At 45.1% G+C, this 24246-nt stretch overlaps 1 protein-coding gene across 2 annotated transcripts in view; it reads left to right on the forward strand.

Annotated features, from left to right (window-relative positions):
* CDH13 (cadherin 13) overlaps positions 1-24246 on the forward strand; it is a 1228073-nt gene that overhangs the window by 1169692 nt on the left and 34135 nt on the right. For both annotated transcript variants that reach the window (XM_049863997.1, XM_049863996.1), the window contains exon 11: positions 20682-20824. In XM_049863997.1, coding sequence (XP_049719954.1) covers positions 20682-20824 — 143 coding nt within the window. The remainder of the gene's footprint in view (positions 1-20681; positions 20825-24246) is intronic.

Below are 24246 nucleotides of genomic sequence, written 5' to 3' on the forward strand. Positions count from 1 at the left end.
GAAAAAGAAGAAGAAAGTGGGAGGCCTCACTCTACCTGATTTCAGAACCTATTATACAGCTACAGTAGTCAAAACAGCCTGGTACTGGTACGACAACAGGCACATAGACCAATGGAACAGAATTGAGAACCCAGATATAAATCCATCCACGTATGAGCAGCTGATATTTGACAAAGGACCAGTGTCAGTTAATTGGGGAAATGATAGTCTTTTTAACAAATGGTGCTGGCATAACTGGATATCCATTTGCAAAAGAATGAAACAGGACCCATACCTCACACCATGCACAAAAACTAACTCCAAATGGATCAAAGACCTAAACATAAAGACTAAAATGATAAAGATCATGGAAGAAAAAATAGGATCAACCCTAGGAGCCCTAATACAAGGCATAAACAGAATACAAAACATTACCAAAAATGATGAAGAGAAACCAGATAACTGGGAGCTCCTAAAATTCAAACACCTATGCTCATCTAAAGACTTCACCAAAAGAGTACAAAGACCACCTACAGACTGGGAAAGAATATTCAGCTATGACGTCTCCGACCAGCTCCTGATCTCTAAAATCTACATGATTCTGTCAAAACTCAACCACAAAAAGACAAACAACCCAATCAAAAAGTGGGCAAAGGATATGAACACACATTTCACTAAAGAAGATATTCAGGCAGCCAACAGATACATGAGAAAATGCTCCCGATCATTAGCCATTAGAGAAATGCAAATTAAAACTACGATGAGATTCCATCTCACACCAACTAGACTGGCATTAATCCAAAAAACACAAAATAATAAATGTTGGAGAGGCTGCAGAGAGATTGGAACTCTCATACACTGCTGGTGGGATTGTAAAATGGTACAACCACTTTGGAAATCCATCTGGCGTTATCTTAAACAGTTAGAAATAGAACTACCATACAACCCAGAAATCCCACTCCTCGGAATATACCCTAGAGATACAAGAGCCTTCACACAAACAGATATATGCACACCCATGTTTATTGCAGCTCTGTTTACAATAGCAAAAAGCTGGAAGCAACCAAGATGTCCGTCAACGGATGAATGGGTAAATAAATTGTGGTATATTCACACAATGGAATACTACGCATCGATAAAGAACAGTGACGAATCTCTGAAACATTTCATAACATGGAGGAATCTGGAAGGCATTATGCTGAGCGAAATGAGTCAGTTGCAAAAGGACAAATATTGTATAAGACCACTATTATAAGATCTTGAGAAATAGAAAAAACGGAGAAGAACACATACTTTTGTGGTTACAAAGGGGGGAGGGAGGGAGGGAGGGAGAGGGCTTTTTACTGATCAATCTGTAGATAAGAACTGCTTTGGGTGAAGGGAAAGACAACACTCAATACAAGGAAGGTCAGCCTAATTGGACTGGACTAAAAGCAAAGAGGTTTCCGGGATAAAATGAAAGCTTCAAAGGTCAGCGGAGCAGGGGCTGGGGTCTGGGGAACTTGGTTTGAGGGGACTTCTAAGTCAATGGGCAAAACAATTCTATTATGAAAACATTCTGCATCCCACTTTGAATTGTGGCGCCTGGGGTCCTAAACGCCAACAAGCGGCCATCTAAGATACATCAATTGGTCTCAACCCACCTGGAGCAAAGGCAAAGGAAGAACACCAAGGTCACACGACAACTAAGAACCCAAGAGACAGAAAGGGCCACATGAACCAGAGACCTACATTATCCTGAGACCAGAAGAACTAGTTGGTGCCCGGCCACAATCGATGTCTGCCCTGTCAGGGAGCACAACAGACAACTCCTGAGGGAGCAGGAGATCGATGGGATACAGACCCCAAATTCTCATGAAAAGACCATACCTAATGGTATGACTGCGACTAGAGGAATCCCAGAGACAATGCTCCCCAGAACTTCTGATGGCACAGGACAGGAACCATCCCCGAAGACAAATCATCAGGCATGAAAAGGACTGGTCAGTGGCGGGAGAGATGCTGATGAAGAGTGAGCTAATTAAATCAGGTGGACACTGGACAGTGTGTTGGCAACTCTTGACTGGAGGGGGGATGGGAAGATAGAGAGAGAGGAAAGATGGCAAAATTGGCACGAAACGAGAGACTGAAAGGGCTGACTCAATAGGCGGAGAGCAAGTGGGAGAAGGGAGTAAGATGTATGTAAACCTACATGTGACAGACTGATTGGAATGGTAAATGTTCACTTGAAGCTTAATAAAAATTAATTAAAAAAAAAAAAAAAGGAATGTTAGTAAATAAATGGGCATTCCAAAACCAAAGCCTTTGCCATGGAGCTGATTCCGACTCACAGGGACCCTACAGAACAGAGTAGAACTGACACATAGGGTTTCCAAGGCCGTAATCTTTACAGAAGCTGACTGCCACATCTTTCTCCTGTGGAGTAGTTGGTGGGTCCGAGCCGCTGACCTTTCTGTTAGCAACAGAGCGCTTAACCACTGCACCACCAGGGCTCCTCCAGATAGACATTAGGAGCTCTGAAAAGACAAAGTCATGTTCAGAGGGCTTAGAAGTCTCAGGATAGCTGTTGAAGAAAGAAAGATAGCAGTTTTGGGATGTGATGGCTGAGAACCAACAGGGTCTGGGAACAAGTCCCTCGAAGCTTCCACTGGAAGCTCAGCAGTGGAAGCAGGAGGCCCCGGGAGTGAGGCTATCGTTTCAGGAGATGGCAATTTGTCCAGCCCTCTGCTCATCTGCCCGCGTTTTCAAGGAGCCTTTGGGATTCAAGGGTTTAGCTTGACTTGTGCACTGAAGGGAAGAGCCGGAAACTGCCTGAGGGAAGGTGCTTTCCTTTGGCTGCTTGTGTAGCAAAAGCTTTATAAGAGTGTGCCTATACAAAGACTCACAATTCCTCCAAAGGAGTGCGTTAGGCAGGGTCATACACTCGGATACCAGGAGCCATGTCTGAATAGGCAGGAGTGGGCATGATGTATGGACAGAGGAATCAGGACACTGGACAGGCACTGGGACCACACATCCCATCATTCTGTGCCTCCTGGAGTCTGTCCTTAATGATGGGTTTGAAATCCTTGGTCCACTCGCAGGGCCCCAGAAGAAAGTGCTGCCCCATTCGCTGGCCTGCAGTGCAAGCCCGAGCGTTGTGAGAGGCATGGTGCAGCTTTCCAGTGGTTAAATGGCACTGGGCTGTGTGTTTGCGTATGACAGTGTATGCTTGTGTGTGTGTGTACCTGCACATGTATATGTATGCACGTGTGAATGTCTGTGTGTGTTTGCATGTACATGTGTGGCAGTGTTTGTTTTTCGAGAAGACATTCTGTTTAAGATCTTATGAAGTGAGGAGAAAAAGTCTCCAAGCACAGTTCAATAGCTCCTGCTGATATGCTCAAAGTAATTCTTTTTAATGAGTGAATTGGTCTTGACGTAAACTATGTTAAGGCTTCAGTTGGAACAGGCATTCAAAATGCTCATTTGAGTAACGTACTCATTGGGTCAGCAGTGTTTTCCAAATACCAGTGGGCACCGGGGGAGAAGAGGAAGCAAAGATAAATAAGAAGTGTCTCTTGGCCCTCCGAGAATGCTGTCCAGTAGAGGGAAAACAATGACCTGTCATTTTTAGTGTATATACAGTTATATGTCAGCTTGAGCCATAAAAAATTGCTGATATTTGACAGTTTATGACCAATAAAAATGGTAATTTATGACTCAACCTAGTATTTACATGCTATAATACAAATGCATTCTATATGTATGTATACCACATATAATGTTTTATATGTATTTATATTAAGGCACCCTGGGTGGTGCGGTGGTAAGCATTTGGCTGCTAATGGAAAAGTCAGTAGTTTGAATGAACCAGCCACCCAGTTGGAGGGAGATGGTTTCAGCCTTGGAAACCCTATGAGGCAGTTCTGTCCTGTCCTATAGAGTCACTATGAGTTGGAATTGGCTTGATGGCAATGGGTTTTTTATAGTACATGTAGGATCCCAGGTGGCACAGTAGTTAAAGCACTCAGCTGCTAACGATAATGTTGGCGGTTCAAACTCACCGGCTGTTCCATAGGACAAAGATGTGACAGTCTGCTGCCATAAAGATTTACAGGCTTGGAAACCCTATGGGGCAATTCTACTCTGTCCTTTAGGATTGCTATGAGTTGGAACCAACTTGACAGCAATTGGTATATTACATGTATATCATACATGTAGTGTTTATATCGTATATGTGTATATGATATATACACCATATATGTAGTGTTATACACACACAACATAAATATCATAAATGTTGTTGTCAGGTGCCATCAAGTCAATTCCGACTCACAGCGACCCTGTGCACAACAGAAGGAAACACTGCCTGGTCCTGCGCCGTCCTCACAATCTTTGCTATGCTTGAGCTCATTGTTGCAGCTGCTGTGTGAATCCATCTCATTGAGGGTCTTCCTCTTTTTTGCTGACGGTCTGCTTTACTAAACATGATCTCCTTCTCTAGGGACTGATCCCTCCTGATCACATGTCCAAAATTTGTAAGCCGAAGTCTCGCCATCCTTGCTTCTAAGGAGCATTCTGGCTGTACTTCTTCTATGACAGATTTGTTCTTTCTTCTGGCAGTCCACGGTATATTCTTCGCCAACACCGTAATTCAGAGGCATCGATTCTTCTTCGGTTGTCCTTATTCATTGTCCATATGAGGCAATTGAAAAGACCATGACTTGGGTCAGTGCCTTAGACCTCAAAGTGGCATCTTTACTTTTTAACACTTTAAAGAAGTCTTTTGCAACAGATTTGCCCAATGTAACGCATCTTTTGATTTCATGACTGCTGCTGCCGTGGGTGTTGAGTGTGGATCCAAGTAAAATGAAATCCTTGACAACTTCAGTCTTTTCTCCATTTATCATGATGTTGCTTATTGATCCAGTAGTGGGGACTTTTGTTTTCTTTATGTTGAGGTGTAATCCATACTGAAGGCTGTGGTCTTTGAGCTTCATCAGTAAGTGCTTCAAGTAAGTCTTCACTTTCAACAAGCAAGGTTGTGTCATCTGCATGTTGTTAATGAGCCTTCCCCCAATCCTGGAGCCAGGTTCTTCTTCATATAGTCCAGCTTCTCAGATTATTTGCTCAGCATACAGATTGAAAAAGTATGGTGAAAAGATACTACTGTGACACACACCTCTCTTGATGTTAAACCATGCAATATCCCTTTGTTCTGTTCAAAAAGCTGCTTCTTGGTCTGTGTGCAGGTAAAATATCATAAATATACCCCCATCCCCCAAAAAAAGGACAGAACCTATTGCTGTCAAATCGATTGTGACTCATAGTGACCCTGTAGGACAGAGTAGAACTGTCTGACTCCAAGGCTGTAAGCTTTACTGAAGCAGATTGCCAGGTCTCTCTCCCACAGAGCCACTGGTGGGTTCTAACCACCGACCTTTTGGTTAGCAGCCTAGCGCTTTAACAACTGCATCGCCAGGGCCACCGTATATCCAATAGTAAGGTCGCACAGAGCAAAGAAAGCTGACTTTGCCGAGAGGGTAATGGGGATGTGGAGGTGTAAGAAGAGACTCCTTTGTATTACTTTTTCTTATTGCAAACAAATACACACTCATTGTAGAAATTTTAGAAATTAAGACAAGCAAAATAAGAAAGCTATAAACCCCATCAGCCAGATGTAACTACTTCTAAGACCTCGCTCGGTAGGCAGTGAAGCCGCACTGTGAAGTGTGTGCGTGTTGGGGCTGTCCTGCTTCGTCAGGAACCAGCTGTGTGCCCTGGAGCAAATTACTTCACCTCTCTATGCCTCTGTGTACTCACCTGTACAATGGGCCAATAATCTATACCTGGTGAGGTCACTGTTAGACCTAAATGAACTCACTCATGTCATGTAATAGCTCATGTTAAAGTGCTTAGGACACTTCTGACACAGAGTAAGTGCCCCATAAATATTAGTTACTGTTGTATTAGTGCTGTTATTAGCATTATCATTGTTATACTGCATCTGCTACTAACATTCGCTTTCAAGACACTTTCTCAGCCAGGGGTAGCAAACGAGTCTGGGGTCGTGTACCGAGCACTATGAATAAGAGGGACTTAGCCCACCAGGGCATGGGGTGGAAGGATTTTAAAGCTGACTTTGGGCTCAGAAGGGAAGATTGCTTAGCCAGTTACTGATGTTTGCAAGAAGAGGGCAGTGCGCAAGCGCACTGTTGTGAGTCCTTGCTGTTCTATACACATATATTTACATACTATATAAGGAGCCCTGGTGACGCAACGCTTAAGCACTCAGCTGCTAACCTAAAAGTCAGCAGTTCAAACCCACCAGCTGCTCCTTGGGAGAAAAGATCTGGAGATCTATTTCTGTAAAGATTCAGCCTAGGAAACCCTATGGGGCAGCTCTACTCTGTCCTACAGGGTTGTGCTGAGCCAGAATCGATTCCACAGCACACAACAACAATAACAGCATACTGTATTTTTATATAGATAAGGTCTTAATCTCTTCTTTTCATTTCACACTCGTAGACATCTTGCCATGTCATGGTTGTCCCTCATGGTTTTCAATGTCTGTTTATGTTTCATTATCTAGATAATCAATTCTTTTTGATGGGCATCTACCTGGGTTCTAGTTTTTGTTTCTTCTATCATAAGCAGTGATGGAGGGACCATTTTTGCAGCTAAATATTTATGTCAAATGAGTTTGAGAAATGCTTCATTCTGAGGCCCTCAGATGTTCACAGTGCAAATCTGCATATTCAAGGCTCTGAGAAGTCCTGCAAAGGAGGGACCCATGTGATTTTATTTACCCAGCATTCCCCAGTGTTAGAAATTGCCTTTTAGTTATTTCTTCAGGCTAAATTATTTTTAAAAAGAATATGGATAGAAGAATATGTAGAGTTCTAGGGATTTTCCTTTATTTCCCTCTAGAATGTTGTTTCAGGGACTGACAAATTTGGAGATTCCTCCTTCTTCTGGGCTAACCCAAGACTTTCTATTAATCTTATCTGGATGAAAAAGTCAAGATACTAAATGTATATGGTGGTGTTCTTTTTTTTAAAAAATCCGAACAATCAAGAAAGGAGCAAAGAATTACACATGTTCTTATTGGGAGCAAAGAATTACAGGTGTTCTTATTGGGAGCAAAGAATTACACGTGTTCTTATTGGGTCTTCTGGGAAGTCAGTTTGGAAGGGATTGATATAAATTTTCCTTCCCTAGCTTTTAGACATTAACCCATTCTGCTAGGAAAACATGTGAAATGAAATGAGTAGAATTCTTTCATACTGACTGTCATGAAGGATCATGGGAAATTAAATGCTGCCTCACATGGAGCAGGCGCTCATTAAATGCCCATTGTGGATACTGCTTTTGATATAACAAGGCTCACAGTAGATGTTTTGGGGTCGTTGGGTAGTCTTCTTATATTCCACCTCAAAGCAGCCATATTGACTCATTCGTTCCACAGAGACTGTGTGCTGGGCCCTGCACCAGCCTCTGGGGACAGCAGTGAACATGACAGATCTAATACGAAAGTGACAGCATCGAATGATAAATGGATAAACGCCCTGGATGCAGGTCATGGGGACAGGAGGCTTTCTGCCTTCTCCACAGCTGTCTCCGCAGCCCCAACAGAGTGCCTGGCACATAGTAGGTGCTCAATAAATATATATTAGATGAATGTACAAAATCAGTACCAGTGTTGAGAATATGTGGCTCTAAGTGCCCAGGGTAGAACATAACCACCCACTTCCCTCTTTTTGGAGAGTAGGCAGAAGAGTCACCTGTTTGGGGATGGTCTTTCCAAACTAGGGGCCATGCATGATGAGTTCTCTCCTCTCCATGTGACCCACGTGGCTCTCCAGAGCTTCCCAGCTCTCCCGGCTGCCTGGCCTGTGTAAGAAGCAGTCTCCGCAGCTCACTGCCCGGACTCCACCTGAGGGAGAAGGCCCATCTCCGAAGCTCAGCTCACTGGCAGCTGACCAGAGCATGTGCCCTGACCTTCAAGGTACAGCTCAGGCTCAGCTGTCCCGCCCGCTGCAGTCCCTGTGGCAGCTGGCCTCATTCACCGCCGTCTTCCTGAAAGCACTGATGCCTCTGCTCAGCCTGGTCTGCATGGGGCTCACAGGCCAGGTGCTGAAGCCAAGGGCATGGCCGCCGATGAATCACCCAATAAGCACCAGCTCCCAGCACAAGTCCAGAGCTGGTGAGTGACTTCTGCAGGTTGGTCCTCTGACAGCCCAGCTGCTCTCAAAATGAGCATGTTTCTCTGAGATAACACACCCCAAGCAACAGAGCACCTGGCCCAGCTACTGCCACGCCTCTGGCTTAAATGGACAAGTGCTGAACTTGACCTGCAACTGGCTAGGCCTGAGACGTGGGTGGGAGAGGCCCAGCCCAGGCCACATGCACAGAGGGTCTCCCTCACCCAAGCTCATATACTTTTTTTTCTTTTTAGTTTTTTAATAAAAACCTATTGCCGTGGAGTCAGTTCCAACTCATGGTGACCCCATGTGATACAAAGTAGAACTGCTTCTCAGGGTTTCCTTGGCTGTCATCTTTATGGAAGTAGATCACCAGGCCTTTCTTCCATGGGGCTGCTGGGTAGGTTCAAACCACCAACTTTCAGGTTAGCAGCTGAACACTCAACTGTTTGCACCGGCCAGGGACTTAATTTTGTAATAAAGTGTTATTAAAGTTGGGTAACCAACTGATCACATGGGACTCCTGGGAGACAGGTGCAAGCCCCACGGGGCTCACAGCCAGAGAGAGCATCAGGAGCACACGGGGCATGGGAAAAAACCAGAGGAAGAGAGGCTGCGATTTCACGTTGGCTGCCCCAAGTCTCCCAGAGTGAGAGATCCCCGGATACTGCACACCACCCTTCCTCCTTGCTTGTGTGATAGAGTTCTGGGAGACCCTTAATGTATCCCAGAAATGCTGACTCCCACCACTGGCCAGTCCTGGTCCCAGCCTGGCTTCCACCCTGCCCTGCACCAGCACATGGGCTTAAGGAGGAAACTTGGCTCCAGTAGCCTCCATGGGGGCATGAGGGTGATCCCAGGGGAGCAGGCTGCAGGGCCCTGGGTGGACATGGGAGCTGGGCCATGGGCCAAGCTTGATTCCCTATGTACAACAGAATGAAACCTTACCCAGCTCTGCGTCATCTTCACAATCACCAGCGTTCTTAAATCCATCGTTGTGGCCACGGTGCCAGTCCATCTCACTGACGGTCTCCCTAGCCCTCGCTGGCCCTCTACCTCACCAAACATGATGTCCTCCTCCAGTGACTGATCCCTCCTAATGAGGTGTCCAAAGCAGGTGAGTCAGACAGTGTTCTGTTGTGCTCCATAAGGTTTTAACTCACTGATTTTCAGAGGCAGATCACCAGCCCTTTCTTCCTAGTCTTAGTGTGGAAGCTCTGCTGAAACCTGTCCACCATGGGTGACCCTGCTGGTATTTGAAATACCAGTGGCATAGCTTCCAGCATCACAGCAACACGCAAGCCACCACAGCACAACACACTGCAGAGAGGTGGTGGGTGACCCTTTAAAGATACTCATAAAGCAGCGCTGGGAAAAAGCCTTTGCCTCCTGTCATTAATTAAACTGCTGTGTTCATGTAGGTTTCAGACGTGTGTCTATAGGGGGAAGGAACGACTTAGTAAATAATCTCTGGAAATAAATTTGCAGAATGGAGATGAAGCCAGATTAGAAAGAGCTCCTTACCACAAAGACCTGTCACAGGCACAAGAAGGTTCAGTTGCAGCCATTCTAAGGAGACCTTTGGCAGATGATAACAAAGGATTGATGGCCCCCAACTAGAGATGGAGTGTGACCTTTGCCATTCTAAGGAGACCTTTGGTAGATGATAACAAAGGATTGATGGCCCCCAGCTAGAGACGGAGTGAGACCTTTGCTGAGAGAAGTGAGCAGCGGACTGGCCACGCTTAGAACTGTTGTGAGGAGGTTTTCAGAGATGCCGTATAAGAGAGCTGACACGTGGCTGGTGCTGGGAAATGTTAGTTCCCCCGTCTGAGCAAGGAAGGCTCAGTGCATGCCGGGCCCCGGGAGGGGACAGCACACAGACTTCCCATAGGCGACTGAGGAATAGCTCAGGGAGTACACAGGAACGGGTCAAAGCTCAGAATGGTGGTCCTCAGACATTTGGCCGCCGGGCACACCCTTGATCCCTGATGATCACCTGCACGATTAGTGTCCCGCTAGCTGCGGCCCCACCCTCTTCTTTCCTGTTAGTAAAAGCAATAAGTGGCTTAGGGAGTCCCTGGCTGGTGCAAACAGTTAATGTGCTCAGCTGATAACCAAAAGGTTGGAGGTTCGAGTCCACCCAGAGATGCCTTGGAAGAAAGGCCTGGCAATTTACGTCCCAAAAAACCAGTCATTGAAAACCCTATGGAGCACAGTTCTACTCTGACACTTATGGGGTTGCCATGAGTCAGACTGGACGACAACTGGAACTGGAAAGTGACTGAGTGACTGTTTTTGAGAGTAGATCATTCTCAGACCTCATTTATTTTTTAGCCTTCTCAGATACAAATTCCTTCTTATCTGTATTATAACCAAGTCGTTTGTACTAGTACCTGACTTGGAAATTGTCAAGATGAGCCTTCCAATCAAAGGAGAGTTTACGCCAATATTATTTGAGAATTTCTAGTGATAATGGCATTAAATCCATACGTATGTGCTCTATTATATGAAATCTTTCTCAAATGTATATGATTTTTATGAGCAGAAATATGACTTTAAGAAACTGTTATATGAATTCAATGGTTGTGTTTTTTTTAGGAAATGTTACTACTGTGTAGATTCTAGTCCAATGTTCCTCAGTTCTCCCCACCTAAGGAAAGCCCAACTATGGGGCATAAGTCCTGGGTTTCAGCTCAGAATTTAACCATTGTCCATACAACAGTGGTTCTCAAACTTTGGTGTGCCATAACCCCCCAGAGAACTTGGAGAAATTGAGAGGCTTTACTACCCTTCAGTGAACCTGGTAACTCTGATACATACCAAAGGTGGAGAGCCAGCGACATAGAAGATTGACCAGTCCCAAAACCAAATCAAATTCGCAGCCATCAAGTCGATTCCGACCCATAGCAACCCTGTAGGACAGAGTAGAACTGTCTCATTAGATTCCGAGACTGTAATCTTTACGGAAGCAGACTGCCACATCTCTCTTCCGTGGAGTGGCTGGTGAGTTCAAACCACTGACCTTTCAGTCAGCAACTGAGTACTTAACCACTGTGCCACCAGGACTCCTTAAAAAACCCACTGTGCCGCTGAGTCAATTCCAAGTCATAGCGACCCTAGAGGACAGGGTAGAACTGCCCCATAGAGTTTCCGAGGCTGTAATCTTTACAGAAGCCAACTACCACATCTTTCTCCCACAGAGTGGCTGGTGGGTTCAAACTACCAACCTTTTGTTTAGCAGTCAAGTGCTTAACTGCTGCGCCACCAGGGATCCTTGGCCAATCCCCAGAGGCTATTTTCAAAGTAAACACAAAAAAGGAGAGTATGTGTGGGCAACAGAGACATGTACATTGGAAACAGTCCTACAACTTAAAAGTTGTTGTGTGACTTTGGCAAGCTACTGGACCACTCTGACCCTTTGTTTCCTCATTTGTAAAGTGAGGGTGATAGCGTCTACCTCCCAGGTTGACATGGTGATGACACCCCATAACATGTTTTGCGGCACCTAAGAAATGATTGGTGAGTATGTGCTTCCAAATCCAGACGCGACGGCAGAAAGTAAATATCGAAAAATAGAAAAACTTTGACAGCACATGATTTATTATGTGAAAGAGACTGCCTTTGTGGCCCTCATCACGAGTGTAATTAACATTTGTGTAATTATTTATTAATATCCTGTCTCTCCTGCTGGAGTTGAAGCTCCAAGAAGGCGGGGAATCTACTGCTGTATACCCAATACCAAGCTCAGTGTCTGGCACCTAAAGACACTCTGTAAATATTTACTCAAAATGAGTGAGTGAACAGTATAGTTAGATTACAAGCACACACGTGTGCATGTATATATCCACACATAGGCTACAAGCCTCTACAGCAAAATTTTAATAATGTGTCTCTCTGGGTGGATTGGGATGATTTTAATTTTCTTCTTTTTGCCTATCTATATTGTCTGAATTTTCTACAGTGAACACAGAACACCAAATCAGTGTGTCCTCAGGTAAGCATGAGTGGGACTAGAGTCAGCTACCAGGGTGCCTACCAAGCACATTCTAGCAACCTCAAGGGTTTGGATATGTGGCCTCTTGCATTAAAAGGGTTTCAGGAGAAAAGGGAATTAAATGCTATCTAAACGTAAGAAGCTCTGGTAGTGCAGTGGTTAAAGTGCTCAGCTGGTAACCTAAAGGTCAGCGATTCAAACCCACCAGCCGCTCTGCGGGAGAAAGATGTGGTAGTCTGCTTCTGTAAAGATCACAGCCTCAGAAACCCTGTGGGGCAATTCTACTCTGTCCTGTAAGGTCACTATGAATTGGAATCGACTCATGGCAATGGGTTTGGTGTTGGTTTTTAAAGGTAAGTAGAATTTCTTCTGAGCCAACAATTTCCTTGTTCTGATGATGAACTGGGCAGAAAAGAGTTAACAGAGCCAGTCTGAGGCTGCATCCCCAGGAACGCCTGCATGCTAGGCTGACCCTGGACTGGGGTCTTGGATTTCTGGTGGATTCCCACCACGTAACTGATAAGGGTGGTTCACTGTGCCTAAACTATCCGTGCGAACAGTGTAGTTTATACTGAACACCTTCCTTCTGGGAGTCTGGAATTTTGATACATACTAGACAGAGCAGGCCCCAGTAAAAGCCTGGGAAGGTGAGTCTCTAATGAGCTTTGCTGATTGATAACACATGTTGTCACAACTCGTGCTGGAGGAATGAAGCACATCCTGTATCACTCCACTGGGAGAGGATTCTGGAAGCTTGCGCCTGGTTTCCTTTGGACTTTGCCCCATGTACCTTTTCCCTTTGCTGATTTTTCACTGTAGTATCAGCCACGAGTATGATTTATGCTGAGTTCTGAGTGTCCTCCTAGCAAATCACTGGGTTGGGTCGTCTTGGAGACCCCAACACATGGACCAACCTACTGCCAAGCCCCTTGTCGACAGTGTGTACAAGGTCTGAGCCCACTGAAGGGACATCGGAATAGCACTGAGGTGGGAGTTTGGCTGCAAAGGAAAGAGAAATGGTCTGTGTTCTGAGAGAGGTCTCAGGACAAAATGCCTTGAGAATTCTGGGATACCCAGAACATGGGTGGATCAAAGCATGCTGAGGGAGGCTGGTACTTATTCGTTCATTCATTCGTTCATGAAGAATCTACTCATCATGAGACAGATCCTCTTCTAGGCAAAAGAGATGGAGGGTTGAATAAGACAGCTGAGGTTGCTGCCCCAGGGAGCTTACGTTCTAAGTGGGGAAGCCAGCTAGGGAAGGAGACAGGCTGTAGGAGGGCAGCCAGCAGGGGTCTCTGTAAGGAATGGGGAGGCTCCGAATTGGGGCTGAGACAATCTAAGGGAAGCAAGTGGGGAAGGCCTTGGGCGAGAATGAACTTGGTGTTTTTCAAGGAGTGAAAGGAAGGACAGTGTGTCTGCAGCTCAGAGAGGGTGAGGAAAGAGGTAGGAGCTGAGAGTGGAGAGTTGGGCGGGGCTGGATCCATCCTGTGGGGCCTTGGAGGCCACAGGCAGGAGGGGGAATCTTATTCTGTGCCCAAAGGGACACCATTGGAGGATCCGAAGCAGGGGGCTCACACAATATGATTTAAATTTTTAAAGGATCACCCTGGCTACTCTGAAGAATGGACTGCAGCAGGTGGAATAGGCGCAGAGGAACATGTGCAGTGGTCCAGGCAAAAGACAAGCCCCAGTGGTCCCACCTTCTATTCATACGACAACCAAAGAGACTCACACAACCTGCTGGTTTCAGTATCTGGGTCCACTGCAGGTGTGGAAGCTGAGCCTCCTAGGAATCTCATTACGAGTGAGCTTGCGAGCCCTTTTTAACATCATGGAGCCACCTGCATTTCCTTTACTCCCAACTGCCTAGTTTATCCTTTGCTGATAGAACTGCTTTCTGCATTGTGGATACCAATCCTTGGTTATTTCTGTTGCAAAGGCTGGTGCCTGTATTTTCTTCTAATACCTTTGTAGTTTTACAGTTTGGCTTTTTTTAATTCACTGTGAATTTCTTTTAGTGACTGAGATCAGAAAGACAACCAACACTTAACTTTGTCCAAGTGGATAAATGAGTCAACACAATGCATTAAGCAGCCCAGTTTTTCCATATGACCCCCATCTCAGGTCTCTCTATGATACTGCATCGAACTGTTTGGCTCTCCTGGCCCTAATGCCACCCGGGTGACCATACAACATGTTTTGAAGTCTAAAATAGAAGAAATGTTATGCTGAACTGTGTAGTGTTGGCACCTACGCTGCATAAACACGGGTCCCATGCCAAAGAAAGCCCAAGAAGCACATAGGATGGGAAACCTGGCAAATCTTTCAGCCTCTTCCTTCTTCCTGGCAGCCCCTGGCCATGGCGGGTTCCACCTGTCCTGTTCTCTTGCCTGGCAGCTTCCTTCCCAGGATGATGCAGGGCCGGAGCCCAGTTGGGTGCTCCCCACCCACTCTCTGCACCGCCTGTGATGCCAGATCCTGCTAATCAGGCTGCCCTCTGGCCGTGAAGCCAACATCGAGAAGAGGCCGAGGCTTGGCAAGCAGCTCGGCGCAGCTTCTGTGAAGCTATATTACAGGCTGAAATGAGCTCTGTTTTTAATTTGATTCTTTTCCCCCCATAACAAGCAAAGTTCACATTACAGATAAATTGCCTGGAAATTCCAATTTAATAAGGCATATGCATTTTTCAGGCCTAGAAGCACAGAAAACATCTTGCACACTGGTATTTTTACACTGAGAGGTTTATTAAAGAGACAGCTTTGAAAATATCAGAGATTTACATAGCAAGCCTGGCCAAAGGGTTGAAAAGGCCAACTGGACAGAGGTGAGAGGGCAGGCTGGTTGGTGGTTTGAGCTGTTCTCACCTTTAGCGTTGTTAGATAGCTTTCTGGTGTGTGTGGAGGGGGGTCACATCCACCATTTTATGCAGTCTGTGTCTTCCACCAGCCCTGAAAGCCAAAAAAAACCCAAACTAGTTGCCATCTAGTTGATTCTGACTCATGGCGACCTCATGTGTGTTCGAGTAGAACTGTGCTTCATAGGGCTTTTGGTGGCTGGTTTTTCAAAAGTGGATAACCAGGCCTTTCTTCCAAGGTGCCTCTGGGTGGATTTGAACTACCAACTTTTCCATTAGTATCCGAGTGCTTAACTCTTTTCACCATCCGGGGACTCCCCACCCAGCCCTTGCTTTGGATTACAGCAGGGCAAAGTGTAATTGGGTCCCAGTGCTTAGGAGTGTTAAGGCAGGCGTCACTGGGGTCTGAGACACAGGTGGCTCCTCTGCAAGGTCTCCAGTAGGAAACCATAAAGTCAAACCACTGAGTGGATTCCACTCAGTGACCCCATATGTGTCAGAGTAGAACTGTGCTCCATAGCGTTTGCAATGGTTGTGATCTTTTGGAAGCAGATTGCCAGGCCTTTCTTCCCAGTCACCTCTGAATGGGCTTGAACCTCCAATCTTTCAGTTAATAGCCAAGTGCTTACCCATTTGTACCACCCAGGGATGAGGCACCAAAAAAATAAGCTAATAGAAGGAAATAAAATTAAAGGACCCAGTAAAAACGCAATTAAATAGCACAGCTATGGACACCTGATTACTTTGTTTAGGAAGAAAAATAGTGAAACGCTATCCTGTAAAACCTCTCGAGCCCTTTCTTTCTGTGGAAGTGTAACGAATCCAGGCCTGACTGCGCTGGGCACTGTTTTTAGAGGCTGGCTTCCAAGTTAATACCTCCAAGCATTTCACTGAACGTAACCACTCCTTTTATGAAAGAAGCAATCGTGTTAATTGCACTGCAGAATTGTAGCATCATGTGACAAAAAACGATAGAGGGAGAAACCAAGAACGTTGCTGGTTTGCCAGTGTGAAAAGTCAGGTTATTTCATTCCATTTTTATTTATATTCTAAAGGCTGAGTTGAGTAATCAGGCAATAAAGTACAGTCCATTTAAATTTTTCATTATTTCAAATATGTTGAACCATCGCAAATCACTTCTGGCTTGGCTGTGAACTTGTTACCTGATAAGAGAGGAATCAAATGCTGCCGTTCTTTGTATTTTCCATTCCCATGATGCTTCCAGCTAAAAGAGGGAAGATGCAATAAGGATTGTCTGGCACAAGCACAGGCCAGGCACCATCCCTGGGGGGCACAGAAGGGCCAGCACCTGGTCTTACGCCTGAGGCAGAGACTGCAGACTAGCTAAACCCAGCCGCTGAGGCACAGGCTGCAGACTAGCTAAACCCAGCCCCTGGAATCCAGCCGACCTGGGTGGACTTCCAGCTCCACCACTTCTTGGCTGTGCTGCGTTTGGCAACTTGCTAAGCCTCTCTGAATCTTGGTTTCTTCGTCTTTAAAGAAGGGATGATACCAGTTTCATAAGGTTGTTATGAATCACAGAAATCAACGTGGGGATGCCTGTAAGGTGTTTAGCACAGAGCTGGGCACAAGTAAACATTCAGTGGTCACAGCCAAGTTAATATCGTGCTGACGTCCAGGAGCTGAGTCCGGTGGAGGCAGCAGACAGGTAAATGCGTGTGTCATACTCTAGCAGATGCTTTAATATGTGTGTGTGCCCAGCAAAGACTTAGAGCAGGGAAGGGTCCGTTCTAAAAGGGAGCATCATTCAATGACCAGAAGAGACATTTGAGCTGAGTCTTGAAAGACAGTGGATGTTTGCAAGGTGGAAGTGAAAATTACAATTTAAATGAAAGAATCGTGTTTTTCAAGCAGTTCATCTTTATGAGTAATAACATCTTCTTCTGTTTTTAAGAAATAGTGAAATGATAATTAAGGTGGCAAGTGAGCGTGGAGAAGTCCATGTTTGTTGTTGTCTTGTGCCATCGCGTCAATCCCAACTCATGGCGACCCATTTGTTACAGAGTAGAACTTCTCCACAGGGTTTTCTTGCCTATAATCTTTACAGGAGCAAATTGCCAGGCCTTTCTTCCGTAGCACCACTGGGTGGGTTCCAACTGCCAGCCTTACGATTACTAGCCATTGGTCCCTGGGGCTCAGCTGAGTCAGGTATTTCCCAAACATTTGAGGGGACAGTGTGGATCACTTTAGGAGAGGACATACTGGGCTGAATGGCCTGACCCCAGTGTCCACTAGCATATCTGTGGTCTGATTCACACAGCATGTAGCGGTGGGCAACTCACAGGGAACCCTCCACTGTGCCCCACGGCTGCCCCACGAAATCAGTAGGGTCACCCTCCTGTCTTAGCTAGTGCTGCTGTCACACAAATATCACAAGTGGGTGACTTTAAAGAACAGACATTTATTTTCTCACAGTTCTGGAGGCCAAAAGTCCAAATCAGAGCCTTGGCCACAGTGATTTCTCCCTTGTCAGTAGCCCCAGGTGTTCCTTGGATCCTAGGCTTGTAGGCAGTCCTCACACAGTGTCTGTCGGCCCCCGTGTGTGTGTGTCTCTGTGTCTGTTCTGCTCTTTCTATAACTCAGAAGTGATTAGATTTAGAACCCAGCATACTCGTGTATGCGCTAATTAACATAACAAAAAACCCTCACATTCATGAGTATAGGGGTAAGAATTCCAACACATATTCTGGGGGGGGTGTCACAATTTAATCCATCCATGTTTGGGGTCTGTGTCCCAAAACAACCATCAATGAAACCTCGTGAGTCAGCATTTCGGTAACTTCCTACAGCAGCCAGCAAACAGGTCACACGAAAAATCAATCCAAAACACTCAAATATCTTTTAGCCGAGTTTCAAGTGACCCTCTCTAGGACAATGCCCAGAAGAAGGGGGAGTTCCTAACTCAGCAATAAGGTACACTCGAAAACCATCAGCCAATCACTTATTTGGAACTTAGAAAGCATTTTCCTAAGGTAAATATGGCATTTGATAGTTAGGTTTTTACAAAATCCTATTTAACCCATAGCCTAACTTAAGGCTTTGCTAATGGTTCCCCCCCCCACCCACCCAATTTTATGGAACCAGGATTTCAAACTCAGAGTGGTGGTGTACATTCTGAGTCCCATATACGCTCTTAGGCACATGTTGGGGTTGGGGTGTGAAGGCGTGGTGGAACACATGGATTCTGAAAGCATTTAGTTTATTAGACTCCCAACACATGCTGAGGGAAGGCCCTCTCTGTCCTGTGTCTGGGATGGAAGCACAGAGCCGTGGACAGGCAGCACAGGGCTAGGGCCAGAGGATGTAGCTGTGGCCTTGGGTCCCATAGGCCCAGTCTTAAATGGAGTTATTCTTAGAGCGCCCCTAACCTGGGGTGCACTCCTCCTCTGCGCTCAAGTTTACCTGAAGAAGGAAGCATAGACCAGTTATATCTGAATCTGCTTTCCTGCCTGTTTTTCCCGTCAAATTTTCCTTTTCCATCAAATCTAGTTCAAAATTCATTCAAAGGAAATTTACTTTGAGATAAGCATTGCCCGTCTGCGTCAGAAGCACAGCCTCTGTAGTCATCCAGATTGTGGTCAAAGTCTATCACTGCCTCACTGGCGTGGCCTGGTTGGAGGACGGGGCCGCTGCCAGGGCCAGTTCTCCCTCTGTTACACCAGAATGAGTATGTCTACTTAGAGTTGTCAGGGTGAACGGGGAGACATGGGCAAGGTCTTCACACAGTGCCTGGGTGGCTCACAGTCAGAACAGGGTCCCCATCATCAACAAGTAGCTCCCCTTCCACAGGTCTGCTCTGGGTCCTGTGTCCCACAGTAAGATGCCTTTTGGTTCTGGCTCTAGAGACTCACTGACCTGATCATCTGCAAAGAGGATCGCTTCCCCACTGTGATGACTTGTTCGTTGCCATCACAGTCTCTTCCAACCCAAGGTGACCCTGTGTATGTCAAAGTAGAACTGCTCCACAGGTTTTTCAAGGCTGTGATCTTTCAGAAACAGATCAACAGGGCTCTCTTCTGAGACACCTCTGGGTGGGTTCAAACTGCTAACCTTTTAGCTAGTAGTCATGCACTTAACTGTTTGTACCACCCAGGGACTCATACTGTGAAGACTAGGGTGGTAATTTGTTCCAAACTCTTTCTTTTGAAATTTGCAATCCTGTTGGTTAAATTAGGAAGGCAGAGGTGGTCGTATTCCAGCATCCTGGCCAGACTGATGCACGATCGAGTTCTCGTGTCTCTTCAGGGGGATACTGCTCCAGCTGTGGCATGGAAGGACACCACTGGCTGGAGCAGCTAGTAATGAGGCACTGAGCCAATCCACGTCACTGAAGTCACCTGGAGCAAACAAATCTGAGTCTTGTTCAGTGAGACTTTCATTTCTGACAATGAACATGTATTACTTTTGCAACCTCAAAAAAATGTATAACATTTAAAAATTCTTTGATGGTTTCCTAGTATCCAGATAGATCCCTATCACATTTGTTCAGGCTCTACAATCCGGCCCAATCTGCCTCTCGAAACTCATTTACCTTGTTTCCCCTGGCAAAGCTATGTTCAGATCACAACATTCAAGTTCCTAAACATTTATTCAGCAAATATCTGTAAGTTGTTGTCTATATGCTAAGCTCACCAGTTGTCTGTCAGTTTGTCATACTGTGATTGGCTTGTGTGTTGCTGTGATGCTGGAAACTCTACCACTGGTATTTACATACCAGCAGAGCCCCCCGTGGTGCATAGGTTTCAGCACAGCTTCCAGACTAAGACAGACTAGGAAGAAAGGCCTGGCAATCTGCTTCCAAAAATTAACCAAGGAAAACTCTATGGATCACAACAGAAGGCTGTCTGACTAGGGGATCGTGAAATAGCGGGCCAACCAGGACAAGGGAGACCCTCGGTGAGGTGGACTGGCACTATATCTGCAACGATGTACCAGAGCATGCTGGTGATCTTGAGGATGACACAGGACCAGCCAACTTTTCATTCTCTTGTACATAAGGTTGCCATGAGTCAGACTGGATGAAAGCTAACAGCAACAGTGTGGTGAGCACTATTCTAGGAACTGAGGTCAGGACAGTGAATGGAGTTCCCCCTCATGGAACTCCATTCTAGTGAACACTTCCGCTCTATGCATTCAATGATTGTTCTCTGTTGCTGACCTGTTGCTCCTCTCACTCTCTGACAACACCCTGCCTGTTCCTCCTGTCTCCATTCAGATGTCACATCCTCTGATCAGAGGTGACTCTCAATCAGCAGTAATGACTTCTCCAGCTGCCACATACTCTGCCTGTACTGCCCCCAGATGGCTGGCCCACAATGCACCCAGGTGCTAAAAGAAACTAGGCTCAGAGCCAGGGAGTGGCTGTGAACTCTGCCCTGCTGCTACTGGAGTCTGGGCAGATAACAAGCGCATCCTCTCCCTCGCGGACAAAGAGGGTGAGCGTGCAAAGCATTTGGCCCAGAAGCTGGCCCAGAGGCGGGGGTCAGCCAGGACTTTCTGAATGAAGTAACCATAAACATGGTATTGGATTTGTGTTATGCTCCATCCGGCTCCTAGCATGCAACTTGTGACCAGTATCTAGAAAGCATCTCTGAATTTAGTTTGAATGTGACCTGATGTTGTTTGGGATTTTTTGTTCCAGGTATTCTGTCTACAAGGACCCCGCAGGCTGGCTGAATATCAACCCCATCAATGGGACCGTGGACACCATGGCTGTGTTGGACCGTGAGTCCCCTTTCGTCCACAACAGCGTGTACACTGCCCTCTTTCTGGCCATCGACAGTGGTGAGTAATTAAAAAAGCACCACCAAGTGTATACTTTTCAGATATAGACTTTTAAATTTTTACATGTCTTCTGATACAACTATGGTATTCTCGGAAAGAGTGTAAATGTGTGGGACAGGCAGAGCAAGCTACGTGAAACACACACAGTGAATGGTCATATCCACAAGTCTCGGAAATCTCAAGTCTTAGTGACACCCCCGTTAGGGGTTAGAGCAGGGGGGTACCGGGTTCATCTCAGGCAGGCGCCAAGGGTAGGAAGGGCTGATGTCCTCATCTTGGAGTCATGTTCTCATCTGCGAAAGAAGTTCTTTGGCTTAATGGAAGTTGAAAGACAGTCCAGGAGGACATCACTGATCCCACAATTGAATTGGTCTTACAGCTTTTATCCTATATAGTACACTTGCCTAGGAGCTTCTTAATGATAAGAGGAGAGGACCAGGGAGAAGAGAAAGGATAGAGGAGGGGAAAGACCGGAGAGAGGAAGGACAGAGGAAAGGAGAGATATAGGATGAGGAGGGAAGAGGACAGAAGAGTGAAGAGGACAGAGGAGTGGAGAGCAAAGGACAGAGGAATGGTGAGGGAAGGAGAGGACAGAGGACAAAGGAGTGGAGAAGACAAAGGTAGGATACATATGTAAGAATCATATATTCTAAGCATCCCAAAACCTGATGAGTCATTTCTTAGAACTGGCAACCAACAGATCTCATAGGTTCCTGAGGAGCAAATGACATGACAAAAACAGAACACATTCACCACCCGAGCACAGACTAGTCACTGTGCTGAGTCCTGGAGACACACAGATAGATAAAACGTAGTCCTTGTGTTTAGTGAGCTCACAAGTTAGTCAGGGAGTCAGGCAAGTAAACAAGCAAGACACGTATCAAGTGTCATAATTGTTGTGATGGAGTTTAGCCGACAGGAGGGGCCCCTGGTCCAGCCTAGTGTGTGGTCAGGGAGAGCCCTGATAGAGAAGACATCTAACCCAAGTGGTGAGGCTACACTGAGAAAAGGTAGGGCCATTCTAGTAGAAGTCTGAAAGAATATGGATATATGGGGAATTGAGAAGTTGCTCATGATTACTGAAGGCTGGGCAGGTAGGTTCCATGTGTACGAAGACAAGGGCATACACTTGGGCAGACTATTCTAGGATTGGAACTGGATCTGGTATTGAAGCCCCACACCTATAACAGTGTCTGACTTAGAGCAGGCATTCACAGATCTGTGGGCCAAATCATGAAAAAGTTCACCAAACGTTCTATATGCTATGCCAAGGAATTTGACTTGATTATGTAACTTACTTGGCTCCAGAATAAACTTACTCCTGTGACAGTTGGAAAATGGACTGGATGATGGCAAGATATGAGAAAACTTTGGTTTCTTGCATCTTTAACATTCTTTATAATTTTTATCTGGAACCAGTGACCTGATTCAAAGTTCTGGTGAGCCAATTACTAGCCATCTGATTTTAAGGAAATCATAAAATATTCAGAACCATTAGGACACCTTACAACCAAGTGTTTCTGTTGAGAAAACCTGGTCTCATCTGTTTCCCTAACATTCAACACACCCACAAACTCTGTGGCCATGTAGATGGGCACACTGCTTCTAGATGCTAAGGCTCAGTTTCTATCTCTACAAAATGATAAAGATGATTCCTATTTATAAGGCTGTTGAGAGAATTGAGAAAGTGAAGCACTGTGACCCTCTACATTCACCATCAAAATGCATATTAAATGTTCAGTAAATGTTAATCCTACCCCAATTGGGGTTAGAGAAAAGAAAAAGTGGAGCCAAGAATAAGCCTCCCAGGACCTGAGAAAAACACAGCTTGGGATCTACTTGTTGTCTAGCTCTGTTAATACAAATATCAGACAAGGAAATTCAAAATCTGGTGTCACAGATGTTTCCAGAAAGACTGAACTATTCCTATAGACATAACAGAAAAAGCAACACTTACTATTAACCTATTAGATCAAAGTTAATACTACTAACTGATGTCTCAATTTTGTCCAAAGTGAACATTTGTTTTTATTAATTTTATAGGAATTCAATTTATTTGATGGAATGAAAGAATAAGGATTTTTGTCATATAACACTAGGAAAGCTAAAGCAAAACAGATTTTCTCCAAATAAGCAATCATTCAGGAATTTATGACAAAACATGTAGATAAAATATATGGTTTGAGGAGCTTCTAGGTAGGATATAGTAAACCAATGTCCCCACTGATAAAAGACTAGAAAAAAGCTTGATAAATTACAAAAATATTGATCGTAAGGGCACCAGAGAGCAAGGAATCATTCTGAAAAGAGTGCAAGGGTACTTTCTGATGCTGGGATTTGCCAGGCAGAGGACCTAAGATGAAGGAAAATAGCCCAGAAAAGCTTTTAACAATCATATGGAATCATATGTGTGACAAAATGGAAACTTGAGGAACTTTAGACACATGGTTAACTTTCCCCTGTGGGGCATTTGCCTTCTATAGGGCAGAGTGAGATCTCCTAAAGTCTTACAGGAAACAAAGACCTACCAGAAAAAGCAAACTTGCCTAAAGCATACAAACATTCTCTCATTTAGGACATATGCCAGACTTCGAGGTATATGAAAAGGCTAGAAAGCTGACCTGGGAATCTCTGAAGGGCAGAATAGGATCCTCTGGAGCCTTTCAGGGCACAAGACACTCTAAGGTCTCAATCGAAATCCTGGGAGGGCCATGCCTAGCAACAGGAGTAAACCAAAAATTGGCTGAGTCTTGCTAAATGTGCAGCCCAGCCTGACCCATCTCAATCTCTAACTGAACTGATGAGGCAAGTCCTAGCATATCTGGCTAATAGAAGAGAGAATTCTGCAACAGGATATATTATCTGAAGTCTGTATGATTCTTTTGTATATATGCCAAATTTGGAAGAAAAAAAAAAAAACTAGACCTATGAAGAGGCAAGAATACATAACTGATGATCAAGAGAAAAGTCAGACCTACAGAGGATCCAGGTATTTAAATTAACAGACAAGGACTTTAAAATAACTGTAATAAGTTGAAGAAAATTTTTAAAAAATACATGAAAGCATAGAGAATTTCACCAAAGAATTGGAATCTATAAGAAAAAATACAAATCATCTGTTATTAAGAACTTGACAGGTGAGTTTAACAGCAGAACACAGGTTTAGTGGCCTGGAATATCAATCTATAAAAAACACTCAAGAGTGAAAAAATAAAAAATGAGAAAGCAGATACAAGACAAGCGGGGCATGTATAGTGGGTATAGCATACGTGAAATTGGAGTCCCAGAAGGACAGCAAAGGAATAACAGATCAGAAGAAAATATATGAAGACATAATGGCTAGGATTCTAAAACCGATGCAGGATACCCACCCTGATTCAAGAAGCTTAGCAAACCACAAGCAGGATAAATTTGGAAAAAAA

Source organism: Elephas maximus, chromosome 21 (assembly GCF_024166365.1).
Source record: "Elephas maximus indicus isolate mEleMax1 chromosome 21, mEleMax1 primary haplotype, whole genome shotgun sequence".
Lineage (NCBI taxonomy): Eukaryota > Metazoa > Chordata > Mammalia > Proboscidea > Elephantidae > Elephas > Elephas maximus.